A 20,946-nucleotide genomic window follows, 5' to 3' on the forward strand; every position below is an offset into this window, starting at 1 on the left:
TGTACCAATAGTGGGTTTGGACAGAAAACTTAATGTACCTGCATGTCAGGCTGTATGGCAACTATTGAAATGAATACATTGTAACAGAGGATACTGGAAGAGAAGAGGTTAATCTCAGTCCAGCTAACTTTGAAAAATAGTCTGAAATCAAATTATCTGGTAAGCCATAAAGATTGTATGTCGCACTTCTCAATGCAGCCAAAGACAAAAAAGTCTGTCTGGTTAAACACTACCATTTGTATTATTATTTTCACCCAGTATAATTAGGTACCCTTGTAATAGCCCCAGAGTAGCTGGCTTTGAAGTGTCTAGTGGCAGTAACTACCTTATAATCTGGGCAAAGGGTAGCAGAGTGAGTAAATCTGTGCCAGCCTCTCCCAGGTATGTGTGTGTGTGTGTGAAAATCAAATCTCAAAACAGTGTGTGTGTCAGCTACTTGGAGCACGGACACAGAGCACTGGTTTCACAGAGAGGGTGTTGGAGGAGTTGGCTTGGACACTTGGCTGAGGACTCAATTCTATAGCTGTGTCAGTGGGGAGTCTTATTGGGGGCCTGGAGAGAGATAGAGACAGAGGGAAATCCAGACACCGGACTGAGTTTTTTCTCTGTGTGCTTTTAAGGGAAATTGTGCTTGATGCAGAGGGCTGCATCTGGAAATACTGTGTGTATCTATCTTTGTTCCAAGTGAACATCCATCACCGGTGTCAGTGGTGAGGATTCAGGCTCCTTGATTACTGGCCCAGAGGGGTGATGTCACAATATATATAAGAAATCTTTCTTCAGAAGGCAGATGTCAACAGTTAAAATTCACCAGTTTTGTGTAATTACCCATATATATACATCAATAAACAGCCTGCTACAAGCTTTTGAAACTAAATAACAAATTAGTTATTTAGAGAACTTCGGCAATACACATTGAAAATTAAATAACCAGACAAATATTCTCTTGCATATGGAAATCTAAAATAAAAAAAGTTATGTATAAACAGATGGCATTTGACAATACTATCAGTTAACATCAGTAATAATATCACTAAATGAAAATGAAAGTAACTCTAACCTGTCTACTCTGCTGTTTAAGATCCTTTAGGAACTGCAAAAGCCTCAAAGCCAATATTGAGCTACTCTGAGAAACACTGTGTCTCTATTCGCATCTACATTTTAAGAAATGGGGTTCTTTACTACTGCCAGTCCATAAAGTCTATAAAACCATCTAAAAGGAAAGAGGAAACTGACTGACTGTCTTGAACAAGTGCACTCTGAACTTAGAAGGAAGAGTCACATTACCTAAAAAAACACCAGAGAATTATTCTAAATGAGGCAACACTGGGAAATATTCACTAAGAAAAGTATTTTAGACAAATCTCCCCTTTGCGTTTGCTCCAGAAGTCCTGGATCTTCACTCACTGCTTCAAAATTTTGAATACAAATAGCATCCTCCAAAGCAAAGTTGCTAAGATAACCCAGGAAGTTTCAAATCAATGTAAGTTAATATAGCATTTGACAGGAAGTAGCAGCAGTCTAAGTAGCCTTATGTTCTGTTAGTGTGGGCACATGCCTCAAACTAGGTCACTTTCCAAGCCATCAAACATTTCTGTTGAATAAAACAAATATGCTGTATGTATTTTATGAACACTTCTTTGCTGCACTTTTACTGAAAAAACAATTACAGGTTTCAAAACTTTATCTGTGTGTTACATCTTTATTGAAAAAAGTCACTGGTTTTATTTATTTGATTATTTGATTTGTATTTGTTTTCTGGGGTAAAGCACTGATCTCACTAGACCTTTTTCAGACTCAGCCTGGAAGTGGTTTATGGTTAAGTGACTTGCTCAAAGTCACACAGTTATGCAATGGAAGATGAGGGAATCAAACCTTGCACCACTGGACCACAGGAAACAGCTCATCAACAGTACCTTAATCCTCTAAGTAAACAGCCTACAGCTTTCCACATTTCTCCCCCCTTTTCTAGACCTAAAGTGAGTTTTCTTGAGATACTTCAATGGATTACAGCTTCAGTCGAACATACATCTCTTTATTTACATTATCCAAACCCCTTACTTGAAAAACTGCCTGCATTTGTATTTGCATTATTCACATCAGTCCTGCTTCATGTTGTAGGATAGATCTGAATTCTCAAGCTCTACCTCAAAAGCTTACTATTTTTCTCCACTGGTCATGTATAAACACTTATGCAATTGGATGGCAGTTTGACCTGTAACCCCTATGGATATTCTACCATACAGGTGAGGTTCAAGTTTTTGAAGAAGCCAATCTATTTACAGCACATTCCTTCCCCATAGCTACATCTGATTCCTCCCTTGGCTGAAGTCTATGAATGAGATTGATTACTGGATGTTCCATTCCCTTTGAAGAAAACTGTCTAATTGCAACCTCCAAACCAAGGTGTAAAACCTCTATCTGCACAATAAACTCTTGACTGCAGGATTAGCTAGTACAGAAGTCCAGTCAAGGCCACCTCAAGCCTCTGGAATACCATTGTCCAAATAATCTTACTTAATCTGTTAGGTTGGATAAAGTCTGCAAGAGGAGTGGCTATTGTGTTGTAGTGAGGAACAAACTTTATATAATACCCCCATCACAAGGAATAACCTTACTTGCTTTTTGATAACAGGAGCAGAATATTCTTGAATGGTCTTCACCTTGGAAGGCTGTGCTTGTATTTTATCACCAACCACTAGAGTTAAACCCCTACACTAGACCATTATATGTAGATGGTATGAAATAGCCTTTATTTGCTTTTCCCTCACAGTGTTTCCAAAAACAGGTCAACAAGTCTGACATGAAAGTATCTGTCAGTATTTCTCAGGGCAGGCCCACCCTGATGAAAATTTCTAACAGAGCATTTGACACCTTTTTCGTTCTTAAAAACAACACAGCAACCATCTCAGGGTACATAGTGGCATTATCTAATATCACCAAGATATACCTCTTACAAGTATGGCCCTCATTTTCAATGGCAGTCATCAAACTCCTATTTTGTTGGGTTTTTTCTCTTCCCCACAAATGGTGCAACCCCAGAGGAGATTTTAATTAGTTGGGGGTGTGAGGCGCAGATCCCCCTCTGAAACTCCTGAGTTGGTGATATGTAAACAATTCTAGGAACTACCATTACTGGGGGGCAAACATGGAAAAAAAGTATAGTGATGAATTTTCAGTATTAAGGACCAAATCAAGGATTTTATCTGGGAGGGGATGACGGCAATAGTCAAGTGGGATAAGCTGATTCTTCCAATTGAAAAAGGTGGTTTAGGATTATCCAATCTGAAGGGGTATTTCAGAATTACATAGTTAAGGCTCTTATACATAGCACAAGCAGAAAGCTATAATTCAAAGTGGAAAGGGATGATGATGATAAAGGGGGAAGCTCAAGAAACAAGGAGAGACTGGGATTTTGGATGCAGATCTTTAAGGAGAATAACAATAACCATGCATAATATTATATTCATAAAGAATAAGAATTAAGGCAACATGGGAAAGGAGAATGGAGATTCTGCTAATAGGGATGACTGCAATTAGGGATACAGGAAATAGGCAACAGGGTGCTGGAATTTATTGTAGAAAATGGGTAAAAGAACCAAGGTATTGGGAGCAAATAATTAGAGAGGGAAAGGTAATAGAATGGGAAGAGGCCAATAATTTATTTGGACTACAGGACAGAGATTGCCTTCCCTATCAAGGCATCTGAAACAGGGAGGTCAAGATGTAGTTAGCACTTGATATGTGTGAAAATAATTTTTTGTAACATTTTTTGGCTGTATTAAAAAAACTATATAAAATATATGATAGAAAAAAGGATAACTATTAAAGTTATTGTAAACTGTTTAAAAGTGCAAATATAATCTGTTATAAAGTTATTAGGATTACTTATGAAAGTCTAACAATTGTATATTTTGGGATATGAAATATTTATACTTAGTAGTGTAATTAAAATTGTAATAGGGAAGTTAGAGGTAATAGCACTTCATAATGTATAAAATATATTTTTTTGATATCTAGATAGTAAAGATATCATATTGAATATATTTAATAAGATATATAGTCATATAATAATGATATATTTAATATTGTTTTAAAAATGTATTTAAAAATGTATTCACATTTGTTGTGTAATATTTAATACCATTTGGTTTTTAAGGGAAGTGCAATAGCTTGAAAGTCTGAAAAAGTTTTACTTAAAGTACTGACTCATGTAGTGCTTTATTTGATAATTGATTAATTAATGAAATAATTGGAAGAGGAGGTATATATAGGGACAAAATTCTGTTGTTAAAATGTTCCAGCAGAAGGCAAGAAGCTGAGGTACCAGAATGTGTTAATAAAATAATTAGCTTTGTCCTGCAGTGGTGTTCCTGATCATGGAATTTATGTTTCTTTTTGGAGATTTTGTGTTGGTTTGATGTATATAGACCATTAATAGAAACCTGGCCAAATGGGATGCAGTCAGGGCACCATTCCTCTGTGCCACAGACACAGGCTGAAAGACTCATTACTCTAAATAACAATCATTTTTTTAATGTTGGCAATCTTTTATTTTTCTAGAAAGTCAATTTTTTAAGATCCTTAGTGCTGCTTTCTCCTTGACTGAAATTATTCTGCACCTGTGCATTGGTGGTTCACTGATATTACTGACAGCTGTTATCCAGCATAATGTTAACTGCAGAGAAAGTTAACAACTATAATAACAGGGATACCTCTTCATGATATCTTTGATCATTTTATTAAACTTAAAGAAAATATGGTGATTATAAACAGTAAAGGCACTATATACAGCCTTATAACATTATCTTAATCATGTGGCAACCTACAGCTATTAAGTCTGGCCAGTAGCATAGTTTTCATTTGTAATAAGGGCTCTGCATTTCTTTCTGTGCTGTGAACAGCTGAAGTTTCATACAAAGATGTGCATTCCCCCACTAACAGGTGCTGCATCAAAAAAACATAATAAAACAAGTAGCCCTGTCTGAGTCTGCTGAAGGACTGCTCTGGTAGCATTAATGTATTTTCCAGTAATAGCTATTCTCTTCAATAAATAGAGTCATTTATTGATGGAGGTGTTGTCAAACCAAAGATTATTACCATGCAGATTATAGGTTTTAAAGGGTATCCACTTCAGTTTAACTACATGCATGTACCCATAATGTGTTAATTAAAAAAACTGTCTATCCTTATATGGTAACCAAACAGCCAGAAAAGTATTTTCCCATTCCTACAATATTTCTTTCTTCTTTGGTTTCATCACATTAGGATTATGATACTTTGAATGATAGCTGGACGATTTATTAGAGAATTTGATGAATTTTTGACTGCTTTGCAAAATGATGGATCAGCTGATAGGCAGGCATGCTGGGACAACTCAACATTACCTTTCAACATGATAGAGGAAGTTTTCAATCATTCCTTTTGCAGTGCTGTACATTTCAGAAAGAAGCAATCCATTGACGATCCAGTAAGAATCCCTAGTAGTCAACAAAACAAGAAAACAAAATGGCCTTTGAGTTACCTAATATGGAAGTTATGCTTTTTTAAAAATGCTTTTAGTGTTTTTATATACATCATGTCTCAGTCAATAAATATGTCACTTTTTATTTAAAAAAAAAATGTCCAAACTGTCGCAACCAAACTCAATAAAAGTACTTTAACAGAAAACAACAAACACAAGTCCCAAAGGGTTAAGTGCTTTTGTCAAGATTTGATATCATCAGAACCAGAAGTGTGCAATTAACAATTCATTATATACTAAAAAAAGCCAATAAAACACACCCCTCACAATTCACCAATCATCGTAGACCACCGTAAATACACAATGTTAAAAACATTCTAAAAGCTTCCACGCTTGTCAAAAAAAATTTAACTTTCCAAAAAATAGAACAATTTAACACATGTTCACTCTCTTTTTAATTCACTAGATATAGAGATGTTTTTGTTTAAAACAGGATAATTTGTGGCATCAAAGTGTAACTGCCAGAACATCTCACGCTGTAGTAAATAGTTCATCCAGTCTTCGGGGAACACTCCAAGTCTAGCTTATTCCAAAACTAAAACTTTGAAGTGTTTAAACCCTGGGTATGAACTGGAATGCCTAGCCAAAGCACTTCTATTGTCCTTCTTCCAGATACTAAAAGGGTGCTGATAGATCCTTTCATTAAGAGAGTTGACAGTCTTGGCAATATAAAATGCTGTGCAAGCATCACATAGTGCAAGATAAACAACTCTCTCAGAACCACAGTTAAATCGACCGCCACTCTTAACCTGGTTCACCTTTTTAACCAAACCCCTTCCACAGAAGTGCAAATGTATGGGCATTGATTACAATGACCACACATTCTAGTAACAGGTGGACCTATCAATCCAGTTTCAGTAAAGCTGGTGGAAGAAAAAAATGTTTGTTGATATCCACATTACTTGATAACAAGTACCAGTTCTTACGAATGATGTTCTGAATGTCCCCAGTATCTAAGGAATAATGCAAAACCATGTTATTACTATAAATTGATGTTTCATTTTGTCCTCGAGCCTCACCAGTCATCTAGTCTAAGCCAAAGAAAATAATTGGAGAGTAGCAGTCTCTTCTATGTGCCCATACTTTGTTCTGCAGTTGCTTGAGTAGAAGTAATGGGTAACCCCTGTTAAAAAACATCTCCTTCAATGTCCCAAATTGTTCCAAACAATTCTCATCAACTGATGTCAACCTCAAAATTCTAATTAATTGACTTTTAACCACACCTTTCTTCAGGTAAAAGAGATAACTGTTAAAAGACAAAAAGCATTGCAATACATAGGTTTACAGTATATTTGAGTCATAAAACTCTCGTCAGGTGATTTGGAAATTTCAGTGTCCAAATAGTGGATTCTTTTCTTTATTGACAGTAGATGTAAATCTAAGAAAAGAGGTGCCAGTCTGCAAGAGGTTCAAAAATTCTGAAAAAAATCATGCCTTGAGCCTTCCCATATGATCAACAAATCATCTAAATATTGAAGGTAACCTCTGCATCTCTTGTAATGGGGGTACGTAAACACAAACTCCAACTCCCACCACAGCAAAAATGTGTTGGTGAATAAGGGGGTACATGCAGCCCCTATTGCCACAAAAGAAATTTGTTTGAAAAACTCACCCACAAAAGACAAGCTGTCTCTCTGTAGTATCTAAGCCACCAAACCTTGTCACAACTTTGCCGAACCAGTCCAAACCAATATCCTGGGGTATAACCTTAAACAAACTTTGAATATCACGTCACAAATAGAACTTTTTCTCCAAGATATACATCTCTCAACTTGTTAACCAACTCACAAGAATCCTTAACTATATGAGGGACTGGAACAAAAAGGTTCTTAACGTGAAATCAATAAACGTGGTCAAAGGTTCTGTTACTGAGCCATGTGCAGCCACAATAGCACATAAGGGTGGATCAAAGTCACAAGAATGAATTTTTGGAATCTCAAAAATCCTGGGAATCACTGGATGTTCCACCCTGAGAAAATCATATAAACTCTGTGACAAATGGTCAAACAGAAGAAATGTATCCAGGGCTATCTTAATCGCACTGTAAGCGATGTTGATTTCATTAACCAAAACCACAGTGTAAGCATTCACATCATTCAATAATCTTAACATCCTCCCAGAGTAATTATGTGTGTCCATAATAACCATACCCCACCATTATCAGGTTTCATACATCTAATACTTTTATCATTGATAAACTGTTCAATACTGCCCTCCCGTTGTGAGTCATGTTAAATTTTTTTTTTACATTTGTTACCATTCAATAATTCACGAATGTCCTTCTCGCAGATTTTCTCAAACAACCCAGGGTTTGCTACACTTTTCCTTCTTAGCTCAACAAACCTAGTTTTGTGTGGTTCATAATCATTCATAACAATACCGAGGTTCAACTTCCATATAAACAACTTAAGATCTAACAAAGTGCCCTCTATAGAAGCTCTACAAGCAGGTATGAACTTAAACCCTTTCAAAAACGTTGTGATGTTCTGGGCCAATAGTCATCTTTAGTGAAATTGTAGATTTTAAAGTAAAAAAGGAAGTAATGGAAACAGTACCTGTATGTATGGGTAGTTGGTCCATAATAGAATCACCATCAAAACGGGTTAACGAATAGTCCGTTTGTTCCTCTTGTTCCATCTCCTCCCTCTTGATTGAAAATTTGACCCTGCAGTGTGCTGTTGACTAGGGTTGCTCCCCTTGTTTGCTCATCTTGCAGAGTGCCTCACCTTAATTTGCAGTCTTATTTTGGGGTTCATTCCCAGTTAGTTTGCGGTCTTATTTTGGGAGGTCATTCCCAGATAGTTTGCAGTCTTATTTTGGGTCCACTTTTTATTTTAACTTTGTGTGAAATGACTACTTAAAGAAGTACATCAATATAAAAATTACAGCTATAGATTTAAACAAGGTATAACAAGTAGGTGTTATTGTTTGATAATGATTGAACTTGGCTGACCTAGAGCCTGGAGCATAGCCAAGTGCTGTCAGAACTTGAGAAGAGCTGTTATTCCATCACAACATACCACAAATTCAAGTCATTTGATATATGTGATCTAGAGGTAGTTCCCATCATTTTTTGCAGGCATTAATAAACAGCTGTTTTTAGAGTATACCTGGTATAGCAGAATTTGGATAGTTTCAAATCATATTACTTAAAAAAGTAATTTCACAATGTATTAAAGTAGAATTGTATGTCCTATATCACCTGACAAATTAATCCAGCTGGTTTCTCAAAGATTACACAGCATGCACATTATTGCTTAATCACTGCAAATCTGTAACTTTCAAAACTTCAGACTAAATTATTTATGACAACTGCAGATAAATTATTTGCGTGTGTGGCTACTTCAGCTAGGAAAAGCTCAGCAGACGTTCATTTACGATACAACAAGTTCCACGACCAAGGGCTATTAGATCTAGGGAGAATAATGCACAATGACATATGCTGCTCTTTGTGCAGGCTGTTCCAATTAATGTGTGAAATTAATTATCACTTTATCACATAATGCTGTCTAAGGTTATATGTTTGAGATCACCAATAAGTAATTGCTATTTGTGATTTGCACAGTAGTGCTGAGTATAACCAAAATGTGTCTTACATTGCCAGTTTCCTGATTTCTTTAATAACTGCATGTGCTTAGGTATGCTCTGCAACATCTCTTACACACAGATTCAATGTTAAAAAGCTGAAAGGCCAAAAATGTGTCATCCCATATTGTTTCATACTAAACATGTACTTGTAGAATGTGTCATACATTTGCTATTCATTAAGATAAACTTGCTACTAAAATTGTGACATTTAACTGTTATCATCCTAAACTAAGGGCAAACTGTCCAAACCTTAAGAACATCTGAAGCAGGAAAACATTTTTATCATTTCTTATAAAAATAAGGAGTATCCAATTAAAATAAAATCATGTCTTTGTTCTAAGCCTACAACTGGTAAACCATGCATACATAAGTCTAGCCTTTTAAAATTTGTAAGAAAAAGTCAAAGGTTCAGACTGTTAGCTAAGCGATCTTTCAAACTGACAACCTGACATGCACATTAATCACTCGTACTTTCCTTTTTGCAAAAAGAACTAAAAGCGCATGCACTTTCAAGGATGGTTTACTAAATAAAATTGTTATAGGTCATGAGAAAACATTTGGGCATTACTGTCAGCGACTGTATATTAGGGACACAGGGGCCAGAGCCAGAGTGAATTTCCAATTTTGGTTCCATTGGTCAAGGTTACACTTAAATAGGGTTAGGGATAGACCCTGCTTCACATGGATAAGAAGCCTATTCCAGAGCATGGGGATCCCCTGAGACACTTCTATCTTGCCAATATGTCTTATTTATGTTACAAGCAAAATTTAAATCCTGGGACCTAGTGGTTCTGATGCTGTTCATTTGGTGGATGTATAAAAGGTCCAGCAGGGATCGATCTGAGGATGTCTTGTATGCCAGGCATAGATCGCCTCTCAGTAACCTGTAGGAGACAAAGTAAAGAGATATGGCTTTAAAGCAATCATATAGAGCAATGCTTTTATACACTGGATTCTCCTGGTAAGGAACCTTTCTCAGCATTCCAAATGTCACATATGTTTGGTCAAGTACATGATGAAGAGGGCATTATACTTAATGATGGGTGTAATAATGGTCGAATACAGTGGCACTATGACTGTCTTGGACCTGGATGACATGCTCTTACTTATAAGTTGGGTGACACAGAATGATTTTCTTACTATCTTGGCCACATGTTGGTCAAAGGCCACATTACTGTCTACATATGTTCCCAGATCTCTGACTATTGGGTCAACTCTTAAGGGTGTCTTATCAATGAAGTAGTTAGCCTTGGTAATAGATTTCCCAAAGGTACTGTAATGCATTTCTTGACATTTAGTTTTAGTCTGTGACTTTGGCACCAGTCATTTATCTATGTTAGACCCTCTTGTAAGATGTTTGTGTCATGAGACAGTCTATGATAGCTCCTAATTTGCAGTCATTTGTGAACTTGGTCAGCCAAAGGCCCTTGGCATTAACTTTTACTGGCGAGAAGTAGATGCCAAATAGAAGCTGTCCCAGCATGGAGCCCTGAGATACCCCACTGCTGGCAGGTCTCTTGCTGGTGGTGGTATCACCAATCCTGACTTCCTGAGCCCTGTCTGTGAACCAGCCAGAAATCCAGCGAGTTATGCAGGGGGTTATACCAGGTTCAGTGAGTTTGTCAACTATACCAGAGTGGGGTACTGTATAGTATTGTTTCTTAATATTATTATTGTTCCCATGACAGTATTTTGGACCCCATGTGAGGACTCATATGCAGACAATAGAGGGGTCACTCCAGTAACATAACAAGACAATTTTCTTTAAAAGTATTGATTGGAATCATTTTGGTGACATGGATAAAATATAATTATTCTTCCTGAATAAACATATTGTTTTCCTCCAACATAGGAAATATGGAAAATAAAAAACAAAATAAAAACAGATAAAAAAATCAGGTGACATTACATACATAAAGTAAGTCAAATAGGGCCTGTTCTTAGATAGCAGGTTCAATAACAGGTGTTAGCTAGCTAGTTCATTCAGCCAGTATGCAAATGAATGTGCAAATGTATGTTACACTACAGGTAGTAGTGTAGAAGTCTTCTTTGTATTGAGGCTAAGTAGAAATGAAATTCGATTTGTGCAGTTTGTAAGTAAAAATTTCCTTAGTTTTAAATGACATCAGAGTAAAATGTTAATGGTTGAAACCTCAGCTCTAATGCATCGGTCAGTGCAACCCTACTATTATTTAAAAATTGTACTTTTTCCGTTAAATAATTATATCACAGCATATCTTGGCTGTGAGACAGTTCCTTTGATTTTGCTTGTGTGAAAGTCATATAAATGTATGCATATGTGTGTATGTCTGTAAATGAGCTCATGGCAGGACTCTTCCTGCAGTTTGGAATACTGCCTAGATTAAAAAATGAGTGAGTGTAATTAAATAGGAAAATGAATTAAATCAAGGCACCAGAATTGTTATTCCGAAATATTAAATTATGGATAATACTTCAAAAGTATAATTACAAAACAAAACTTAATATAGATAAACATTATTGTGCTTCCTCGTATGCAGTATTATCACATACGTCATTGTTTTTTTAAAACAAATACCAGTATATCATCAGTAATTTTAAAACTAAATATCCATGCAACTTACATGTGAAACAGCTATTCCTTTCAGTTGTATAATGGTTTACAATTTTTTTTAAATGTATTATTTAGTGTTATGCTGTATTCTTGTTCTTAATAGCAATGTATATTCTTGACTATAAACAGCAAATTAATTTACTACTTTGGTTTTGCAATATTTCTAGTATGTGTTTATTAGACTCTGTGAGAAAATTCAGAGAAAACAAAGCCTGCTGCCAATACTGCTTCATGAATGCATGTACCTCACCATCAGCATAGTGGATAAGCTAAAGTAGTCAAGACGAAAAGAGGTTCATAGGAGATTACAAGAGCCCTTACAAACCTAGCCATTATTACATGGCTTTTATCCAAATTTTGATCTCTAAGGACTAGGGGATGGCCTAGGTATGTGCCTATACCTCTGAGTATTTTACAGACTGCCCCTGTCCATAAGGGACAGGGGCTCCTCCCCAGGAATGAATTTATGATTTCCCATCCATTGATTCAAACTGCATTTGAAAAGAGTCAGGAAAGGGCTCTACTTTACATGAATAGGAAGCCTGTTCTAGAGAAGGGGTAATCTCTGAGATACATATCTGTCTCTCCAGCATGTCTTGTTCATGTCACAGACCAGGTTTAGATCCTTAGATCAGGTAATTGCGCACTTTATCTTGTGAATGTTTAACAGTTCCATTAGGGCTGGATTTGACAGAGTGCCTTGTAGGTTACACATATATCACCCCTTAAAAGTCAGTAGGAGACAGAGTAAAGGGATAGTGCTTTTAGTTGATCCACATAGGACATGTCGTTTATACCCTGTATTTTTTTGTAAGGGACCTCTAAGGCCATTCTAAGTGCCTAGTCTAATGAGGGCTGAGTACCATGGATCTATACATTTATTGGATCTAGATGCTGTGCCTTTACTTATGAGCTATACCACATAAAATGGTAATATTTGAAATTTATTGACAATGTCATGTTAAACTATTTATTTGTTTAATTACAGGATATTTATATCAGTGCAATGGAGAACAAAAAATGGTATTAAGTCCATTATAGTAAAAAGTAAATGTTATTTTAATTAGTAGATGTTTATTCTAAACAGAACTACCCAAGGTCAGCTAACAACTTCCCAGCAACTAACAGTTTCCACTTCTCCTCAATAAATAGCATATGGCTACCACCATCTACAGCATACCTCTTGAGGAGACTCACTTCTTCTAAACTATCCATCACCAAAATGCTCCCCCAATACATCACTGACCATCAGAATGTTCTCCAAATAGACCACTGATCAGCAGAATGTTCCCCTAATACATCACTGACCTTCCCGAGGTGCTCATCTACTTCTTATCCCAAACACATATCTCTCTGGCCATCATGTATCTCCCCCTGCATATCTTCTGCTACATATTCCTCACTGACTTGTCACTCTGAGAACTTTATCTCTATCTTATGTCATACTAACCATCTACTTTATCCTTATCCAAGTCTCTCCTTCGCACCATACAACAATACATCTCTCGCTCCCTCTCTCTCTCTTTCTCCATTCTTTGCACACTTGTACTAGCCCAACCTGGGTACCCAATAATCAATACCACATACACTACTTGAGTGGCCAGCTATCTCCAGTACTAACTTTGTATAAAAATTTCCTTTAAAGTATGTGTACTATACAATGCAACTACCAAAACTGTCTTAGTATTGATTTTGTATAAAAAGAGTCACTCTAATGTATGTGTTAGAGTGCTACATCCAAAACAGTCTTTGTTTGTATACGTTTTATAAAATATTCATGTTATTCTATGTGTATTGCACAGTGCAATGAATTCATTGTTGAATTCTTGAGATGTCTCTGTTATAACTTTATAAATGCTTTTGCTTTAATAGATGCTTTGTACATTGTCATTATTTCCAGTCAGACTTTCCTGACAGATAGATTAGATAGATAGATAGATAGATAGATAGATAGATAGATAGATAGATAGATAAATGTTTATAAATCATATTCAGGTATTTCCTCAGTTCAATAAATCTACCTCAACATTTTTGCTCAGCCTGCTCTGAGCTTTCACATTCCAAGTTGCTTAGTTATTGATGTTATACATAGATAGAAAATGTTATCCCTAACTGCAGTGATGGATAGGGTATAACAAATTACTCACGAAGCCGTCATACTGACATCTGTATTCCCTCTATTGCTCCGTAACTAAGTGTGCACCTTAAAACAAACAAGCTTTCATCAGTGCTGACTGCTGACTTGCACTGCAGCTGAATTGCAGATGTTTGGTAAATACAACGAGAAGGTATGAAACATCTTATAAGTAGAAATTCATTCAAAATGTTATATTACACAAGGTGTATGGATGTAGGGCAATATGTTTTCTGTCTTAACCCAGTTTTTCATATTTAACAGTTTATGAGTAATTTACCAAACTCATCAAAGACATAAGCAAAGGCAAGCTTATATTTGTGATATTTACCTATACTTCTATAAGTCTGATGTACTACTCACTAGGTCGTTCTTTCCCTATGTACTAAAGTCAAAGATACAATTAGCCACTACCATTTTTAAATGTTTTAATGGCATTCCAGTGTTTATCAAGTGATATTAATATGTTAGTGAGTGTCTGTCTCTATTCCCAAACTGCATTTCAAGATGTTTAATTTCATTAAAAGGTTTTATGTCTGCTTTCCTATCCACACTAGATAAAGAACATGTAAAAAATTATAAAGCTAAAAAAGTCCTCTTGATTTCTCTTTTTTGTAAGCTGCTATGGGATGTTTTAGCTCTCTCATATCCCTTCTTTTGAGAGACAGTGGAAGGCTATAGTAACTCTGCATAATCACCTGCTGTCTGGGATGTGATGTGGTATGATCCCCCTACTTTGATCATCCCCTTCTGTGATGTTTCATCTTTTTGTCTGAAGGCTGTTGCTCTTTACATTTTGAATTCCCCTCCATGTAGTAGCAGTGCATTTTCTTGGTAATGCAAGTTAGTGTTGGGGGTGTCATTAAACGATTATTAGAGACCGATTTCATATCTTTGCAGACAGTCTAGCTTTACGCCCTTTTGGGCTGCCATTCAGGCTACTTCTCATGCTGTATAATGGAAGAATATACAATGGGCTACAGGAGCAATATTGGGATTCTTCTTCTTGATGAAATCCCAGTGTCTCAGTTTAGTCTATATTGGGAGTAGTTGGCTGTTGCACTTATCAGATTGTACTCCTTAAGTCATATTATTTTGGAGTAGAGCTGTGCGCTGCCCAACTAAGCTGTGGGCCCAGTTCAACAATTACTTTTTCTAATGATGGCAAAGAAGCGTTGATGCTGGAAAACCCTTAACTTCACTGCTACCATTTGGTTTTTCACTAATACCATTTGGTCTTCCACTCCATGAGGATTTTGGTGATGGAGTTTGTTTCTTATTACTGCTATATATTATGGTCATACTTAACGTATTTGCCTTACTGGGGCATGTTTTCCCTCCTCCTCCTCTTTATTTACCTTACTTTTTCCTTTCCTGCTTTGCTGTTTTTGGCAAAAGTTTAATTAAAAATATGTAATAGGAAGAAAGACTCTGCATAATATAGATATGGTATACAACTTCAGTAGCAATAATGAAATATTATATAGTTGCATAAGCAAATTCAAATTTTAGAAATGTCGTGCCTACAAATCAGTGTTACAATATACTCTAAACCACAAGTGGCAAATTTACTACCAAATAAATGAATAAATAAAGCTCCATCTTTAAAACACCAGCAAGTAAGGTGAGTAGTATAGATTTACAGGGTGCCCTCCACACCATATAGTTTCATAGGTAAATACTAGGTTAACTGACCTAAAGGGCCATTTTAACCCTAGCCAATAACACAAGGTCAAAATCAAACCCTGTACCTTCTACCTATCAGAAAACAATCTTAACTATTATACCGAACTCATCCCATGAGAAAAAAACTTAACCACTATGATAAACCCTTTAGAACTGTAAGAGTAAACACACCACACTATTAGAAATGAACAAATGAGCTAATGACTACATCACAACATTAGAACTATTAGTATGAATACAACACAGCATTACAATTATTAGAATGAGTGCATCACTGCATCAGAACTATTAGAAAGAGTGCATCAGAGCATTACAACTATCAGTAGAAGTGCATCACAGGATTAGAACTATTAGAATGAGTTCATCATGGCAACATAATTACTAGAATGAGTGCATCACAGCATGAGAACTAATAGAATGGGTGCATCACAGCATTGGAACTATTAGAATGAGTGCATCACAGCATTAGAATTATTAGAATGAGTGCATCACAGCATTAGAACTATTAGATTGAGGGGAAGAAAACATTAGAACTATTAGAATGAGTGCATCACAGCATTAGAACGGTTAGAATGAGTGCACCACAGCATTAGAATTAATGGAATTAGTGCATCACTACATTAGAATTATTATTAGGAGTGTATCATAGCATTAGAATTATTAAAAGGAGTGCATCACAGCATTAGAATTATTAGAAGTGTATTACAGCATTAGTGTTATTAGAATGAGTGCTTCACAGCATTACAACTATTAGAATGACTACCTCACAGGAGTAGAACTATTAGTACGAGTGCATCACATCATTAAAAGTGTTAGAATGACTGCATCACAGGATTAGACTTATTAGAAGGAGTGTATCACAGCATTAGAATTATTAAAAGGAGTGCATCACAGCATTAGCATTATTAGAATGAATGCATCACAGCATTAGAACTACTAGAATGAGTGCAAGACTACATTAGAACTACTAAAATGAGTTCATCATGGCACTATAATTATTAGAATGAATGCATCATGGCATTAGAACTATTAGAAATAGTGCATCATGGCATTAGAATTATTACAATGAGTGCATCACACATTAGAACTATTAGAATGAGCTCATCATGACATTAGAATTATTAGAAAGAGCGCGTCATGACATTAGAACTATTAGCATGAGTGAATCAAAGCATTAGAACTGTTAGAATGAGTGCATCACAGCATTAGAATAATTACAATGAGTGCATCACATGATTTGAATTATAAAAAGGAGTATATCACAGCATTAGAATTATTAGAATTAGTGCATCACAGCATTAGAACTATTGGAATGAGTGCATCACGGCATTAGAATTCTTAGAATGAGTGCATCACAGCATTAGAATTACTAGAATGAGTGCAAGACAACATTAAAACTATTAGAATGAGTGCATCACTGCATAAGAACTATTAGAATGAGTGAGTCACAGCATTAGAATTACTTAGAATGAGTGCATCACAACATTAGAACTATTAGTATGAGTGTATTATACGATTAGAATTATTATAATTAGTGCATAATAGCATTAGAGCTATTAAAATGAGTACATCTCAGCACTAGAATTGTATGAATGAGCACATGACACAATTAGAACTGTTGGCAGAAGTACATCACAGGATTAGAACTATTAGAATGAGTTCATCATGGGATTAGAGTTACTAGAATCAGTGCATCACAGCACAAGAACTAATAGAATGGGTGCATCACAGCATTAGAACTATTAGAATGAGTGCATCATGGCATTAGAATTACTAGAATGAGTGCATCATGGCATTAGAATTACTAGAATGAGTGCAAGACAACATCAGAACTATTTGAATGAGAGTATCACAGCATTAGAATTAATAAAATTAGTGCATCACTGCATTAGAACTATTAGAAAGAGTGCATCATGGCATTAGAATTATTAGAAAGTGTGCATCATGGCATTAGAATTACTAGAATGAGTGCAAGACAACATCAGATCTATTAGAATGAGTGCATCACCGCATAAGAACTATTAGAATGACTGAGTCACAGCATTAGAATTACTTAGAATGAGTGCATCACAACAGTAGAACTATTAGTACGAGTGTATTATACGATCAGAATTATTATAATGAGTGCATAATAGCATTAGAGCTATTAAAATGAGTGCATCTCAGCACTAGAATTGTATGAATGAGCACATGACACCATTAGAATTGTTTGCAGAAGTACATCACAGGATTAGAACTATTAGAATGAGTTCATCATGGCATTAGAGTTACTAGAATCAGTGCATCACAGCACAAGAACTAATAGAATGGGTGCATCACAGCATTAGAACTATTAGAATGGGTGCATCACAGCATTAGAACTATTAGAATGAGTGCATGAAAACATTAGAACTATTAGAAAGAGAGTTTCATGGCATTAGAATTATTAGAAAGTGTGCATCATGGCATTAGAACGATTAGTATGAGTGTATAATTGGATTAGAGGTTTAGAACTACTAGAATGAGTGCATCACTGCATTACAACTATTAGAATAAGTTCATCATGGTATTAGAACTATTAGAATGAGTGCATCACAGCATTAGAATTATTAGAATGGGTGTATCGCAGCATTACAACTATTAGAATAAGTTCATCATGGCATTAGAATTATTAGAAAGAGTGCATCATGGCATTAGAATTATTATAATGAGTGCATCACAACATTAGAACTGTTAGAATGAGTGCATCTCAGCATTAGAATTATTAGAATGAGTGCATTAGAACTAGTAGGAGTGCATCACAGCATTAGAACTATTAGAATGAGTGCATCACAGCATTAGAATTATTAGAATGGGTGTATCGCAGCATTACAACTATTAGAATAAGTTCATCATGGTATTAGAATTATTAGAAAGAGTGCATCATGGCATTAGAATTATTATAATGAGTGCATCACAGCATTAGAACTGTTAGAATGAGTGCATCACAGCATTAGAATTATTAGAATGAGTGCATTAGAACTAGTAGGAGTGCATCACAGCATTAGAACTATTAGAATGAGTGCATCACAGCATTAGAATTATTAGAATGGGTGTATCGCAGCATTACAACTATTAGAATAAGTTCATCATGGTATTAGAATTATTAGAAAGAGTGCATCATGGCATTAGAATTATTATACTGAGTGCATCACAGCATTAGAACTGTTAGAATGAGTGCATCAGAGCATTAGAATTATTAGAATGAGTGCATTAGAACTAGTAGGAGTGCATCACAGCATTAGAACTATTAGAATGAGTGCATCACAGCATTAGAATTATTAGAAGGGGTGTATCGCAGCATTACAACTATTAGAATAAGTTCATCATGGTATTAGAATTATTAGAAAGAGTGCATCATGGCATTAGAATTATTATACTGAGTGCATCACAGCATTAGAACTGTTAGAATGAGTGCATCAGAGCATTAGAATTATTAGAATGAGTGCATTAGAACTAGTAGGAGTGCATCACAGCATTAGAACTATTAGAATGAGTGCATCACAGCATTAGAATTATTAGAATGGGTGTATCGCAGCATTCAAACTATTAGAATGAGTGCACCACAACATTAGAAATAGTATGAGTGGATCACAGCATTAGAACTGTTATTATGAGTGCATCACAGCATTAGAACTATTACAATAAGCGTGTCACACCATTAGAATTATTACAATGAGCACATCACAGCATTAGAACTATTAGAATGAGTGCATCACAGCATTAGAATTATTAGAATAGGTGTATCGCAGCATTCAAACTATTAGAATGAGTGCAATACAGCATTAGAATTAGTATGATTGGATCACAGCATTCGAACTGTTATTATGAGTGCATCACAGCATTAGAACAATTACAATGAGCATGTCACACCATTAGAATTATTACAATGAGCACATCACAGCATTAGAACTATTAGAATGAGTGCATCACAGCATTATAATTATTAGAATGGGTGTATCGCAGCATTCAAACTATTAGAATGAGTGCATCGCAGTATTAGAATGATTGCATCACAGCATTACAACTAGTACACTGAGTTCATCATAGCATTAGAGTTAATTAGAATGAGTGCATCACAGCATTAGAATTATTAGAATGAGTGCATCACAGCATTAGACCTATAAGAATGAGAGCATCACAGCATTAGAATTATTAGAATGAGTGTATCACAGCATTAGAACTATAAGAATGAGAGCATCACAGCCTTAGAATTATTAGAATGAGTGTATCACAGCATTAGAACTATAAGAATGAGAGCATCACAGCCTTAGAATTATTAGAATGAGTGTATCACAGCATTAGAACTATAAGAATGAGAGCATCACAGCCTTAGAATTATTAGAATGAGTGTATCACAGCATTAGAATTATTAGAATGAGTGCATCGCAGCATTAGAACTATAAGAATGAGAGCATCACAGCCTTAGAATTATTAGAATGAGTGCATCACAGCATTAGAATTATTAGAATGAGTGCATCACAGCATTAGAACTATAAGAATGAGTGCATCACAGTATTAGAATTATTAGAATGAGTGCATCACAGCATTAGAACTATAAGAATGAGAGCATCACAGCCTTAGAATTATTAGAATGAGTGTATCACAGCATTAGAACTATAAGAATGAGAGCATCACAGCCTTAGAATTATTAGAATGAGTGTATCACAGCATTAGAACTATAAGAATGAGAGCATCACAGCCTTAGAATTATTAGAATGAGAGCATCACAGCATTAGAATTATTAGAATGAGTGAATCACAGCATTAGAACTATAAGAATGAGAGCATCACAGCCTTAGAATTATTAGAATGAGTGTATCACAGCATTAGAACGATAAGAATGAGAGCATCACAGCATTAGAATTATTAGAATAGGTGTATCGCAGCATTCAAACTATTAGAATGAGTGCATCGCAGTATTAGAATGATTGCATCACAGCATTACAACTAGTACACTGAGTTCATCATAGCATTAGAGTTAATTAGAATGAGTGCATCACAGCATTAGAATTATTAGAATGAGTGCATCACAGCATTAGAACTATAAGAATGAGAGCATCACAGCATTAGAATTATTAGAATGAGTGTATCACAGCATTAGAACTATAAGAATGAGAGCATCTCAGCCTTAGAATTATTAGAATGAGTGTATCACAGCCTTAGAACTATAAGAATGAGAGCATCACAGCCTTAGAATTATTAGAATGAGTGTATCACAGCATTAGAACTATAAGAATGGGAGCATCACAGCCTTAGAATTATTAGAATGAGTGTATCACAGCATTAGAACTATAAGAATGAGAGCATCACAGCCTTAGAATTAATAGAATGAGAGCATCACAGCATTAGAATTATTAGAATGAGTGTATCACAGCATTACAACTATAAGAATGAGAGCATC

The 20,946-nt window shown here is 35.6% G+C and overlaps 1 protein-coding gene across 1 annotated transcript in view; it reads right to left on the minus strand.

Moving 5' to 3' along the window:
- The window catches only part of TREH (trehalase), a 341,626-nt gene that overhangs the window by 243,856 nt on the left and 76,824 nt on the right, over positions 1 to 20,946 (minus strand). Inside the window, exon 6 of the mRNA XM_044079440.1 lies at positions 5,388 to 5,480. Within this exon, the coding sequence (XP_043935375.1) occupies positions 5,388 to 5,480 (93 nt within the window). The remainder of the gene's footprint in view (positions 1 to 5,387; positions 5,481 to 20,946) is intronic.

Source organism: Protopterus annectens, chromosome 8.part0 (assembly GCF_019279795.1).
Source record: "Protopterus annectens isolate FY-2018-M chromosome 8.part0, PAN1.0, whole genome shotgun sequence".
Taxonomy (NCBI): domain Eukaryota; kingdom Metazoa; phylum Chordata; order Ceratodontiformes; family Protopteridae; genus Protopterus; species Protopterus annectens.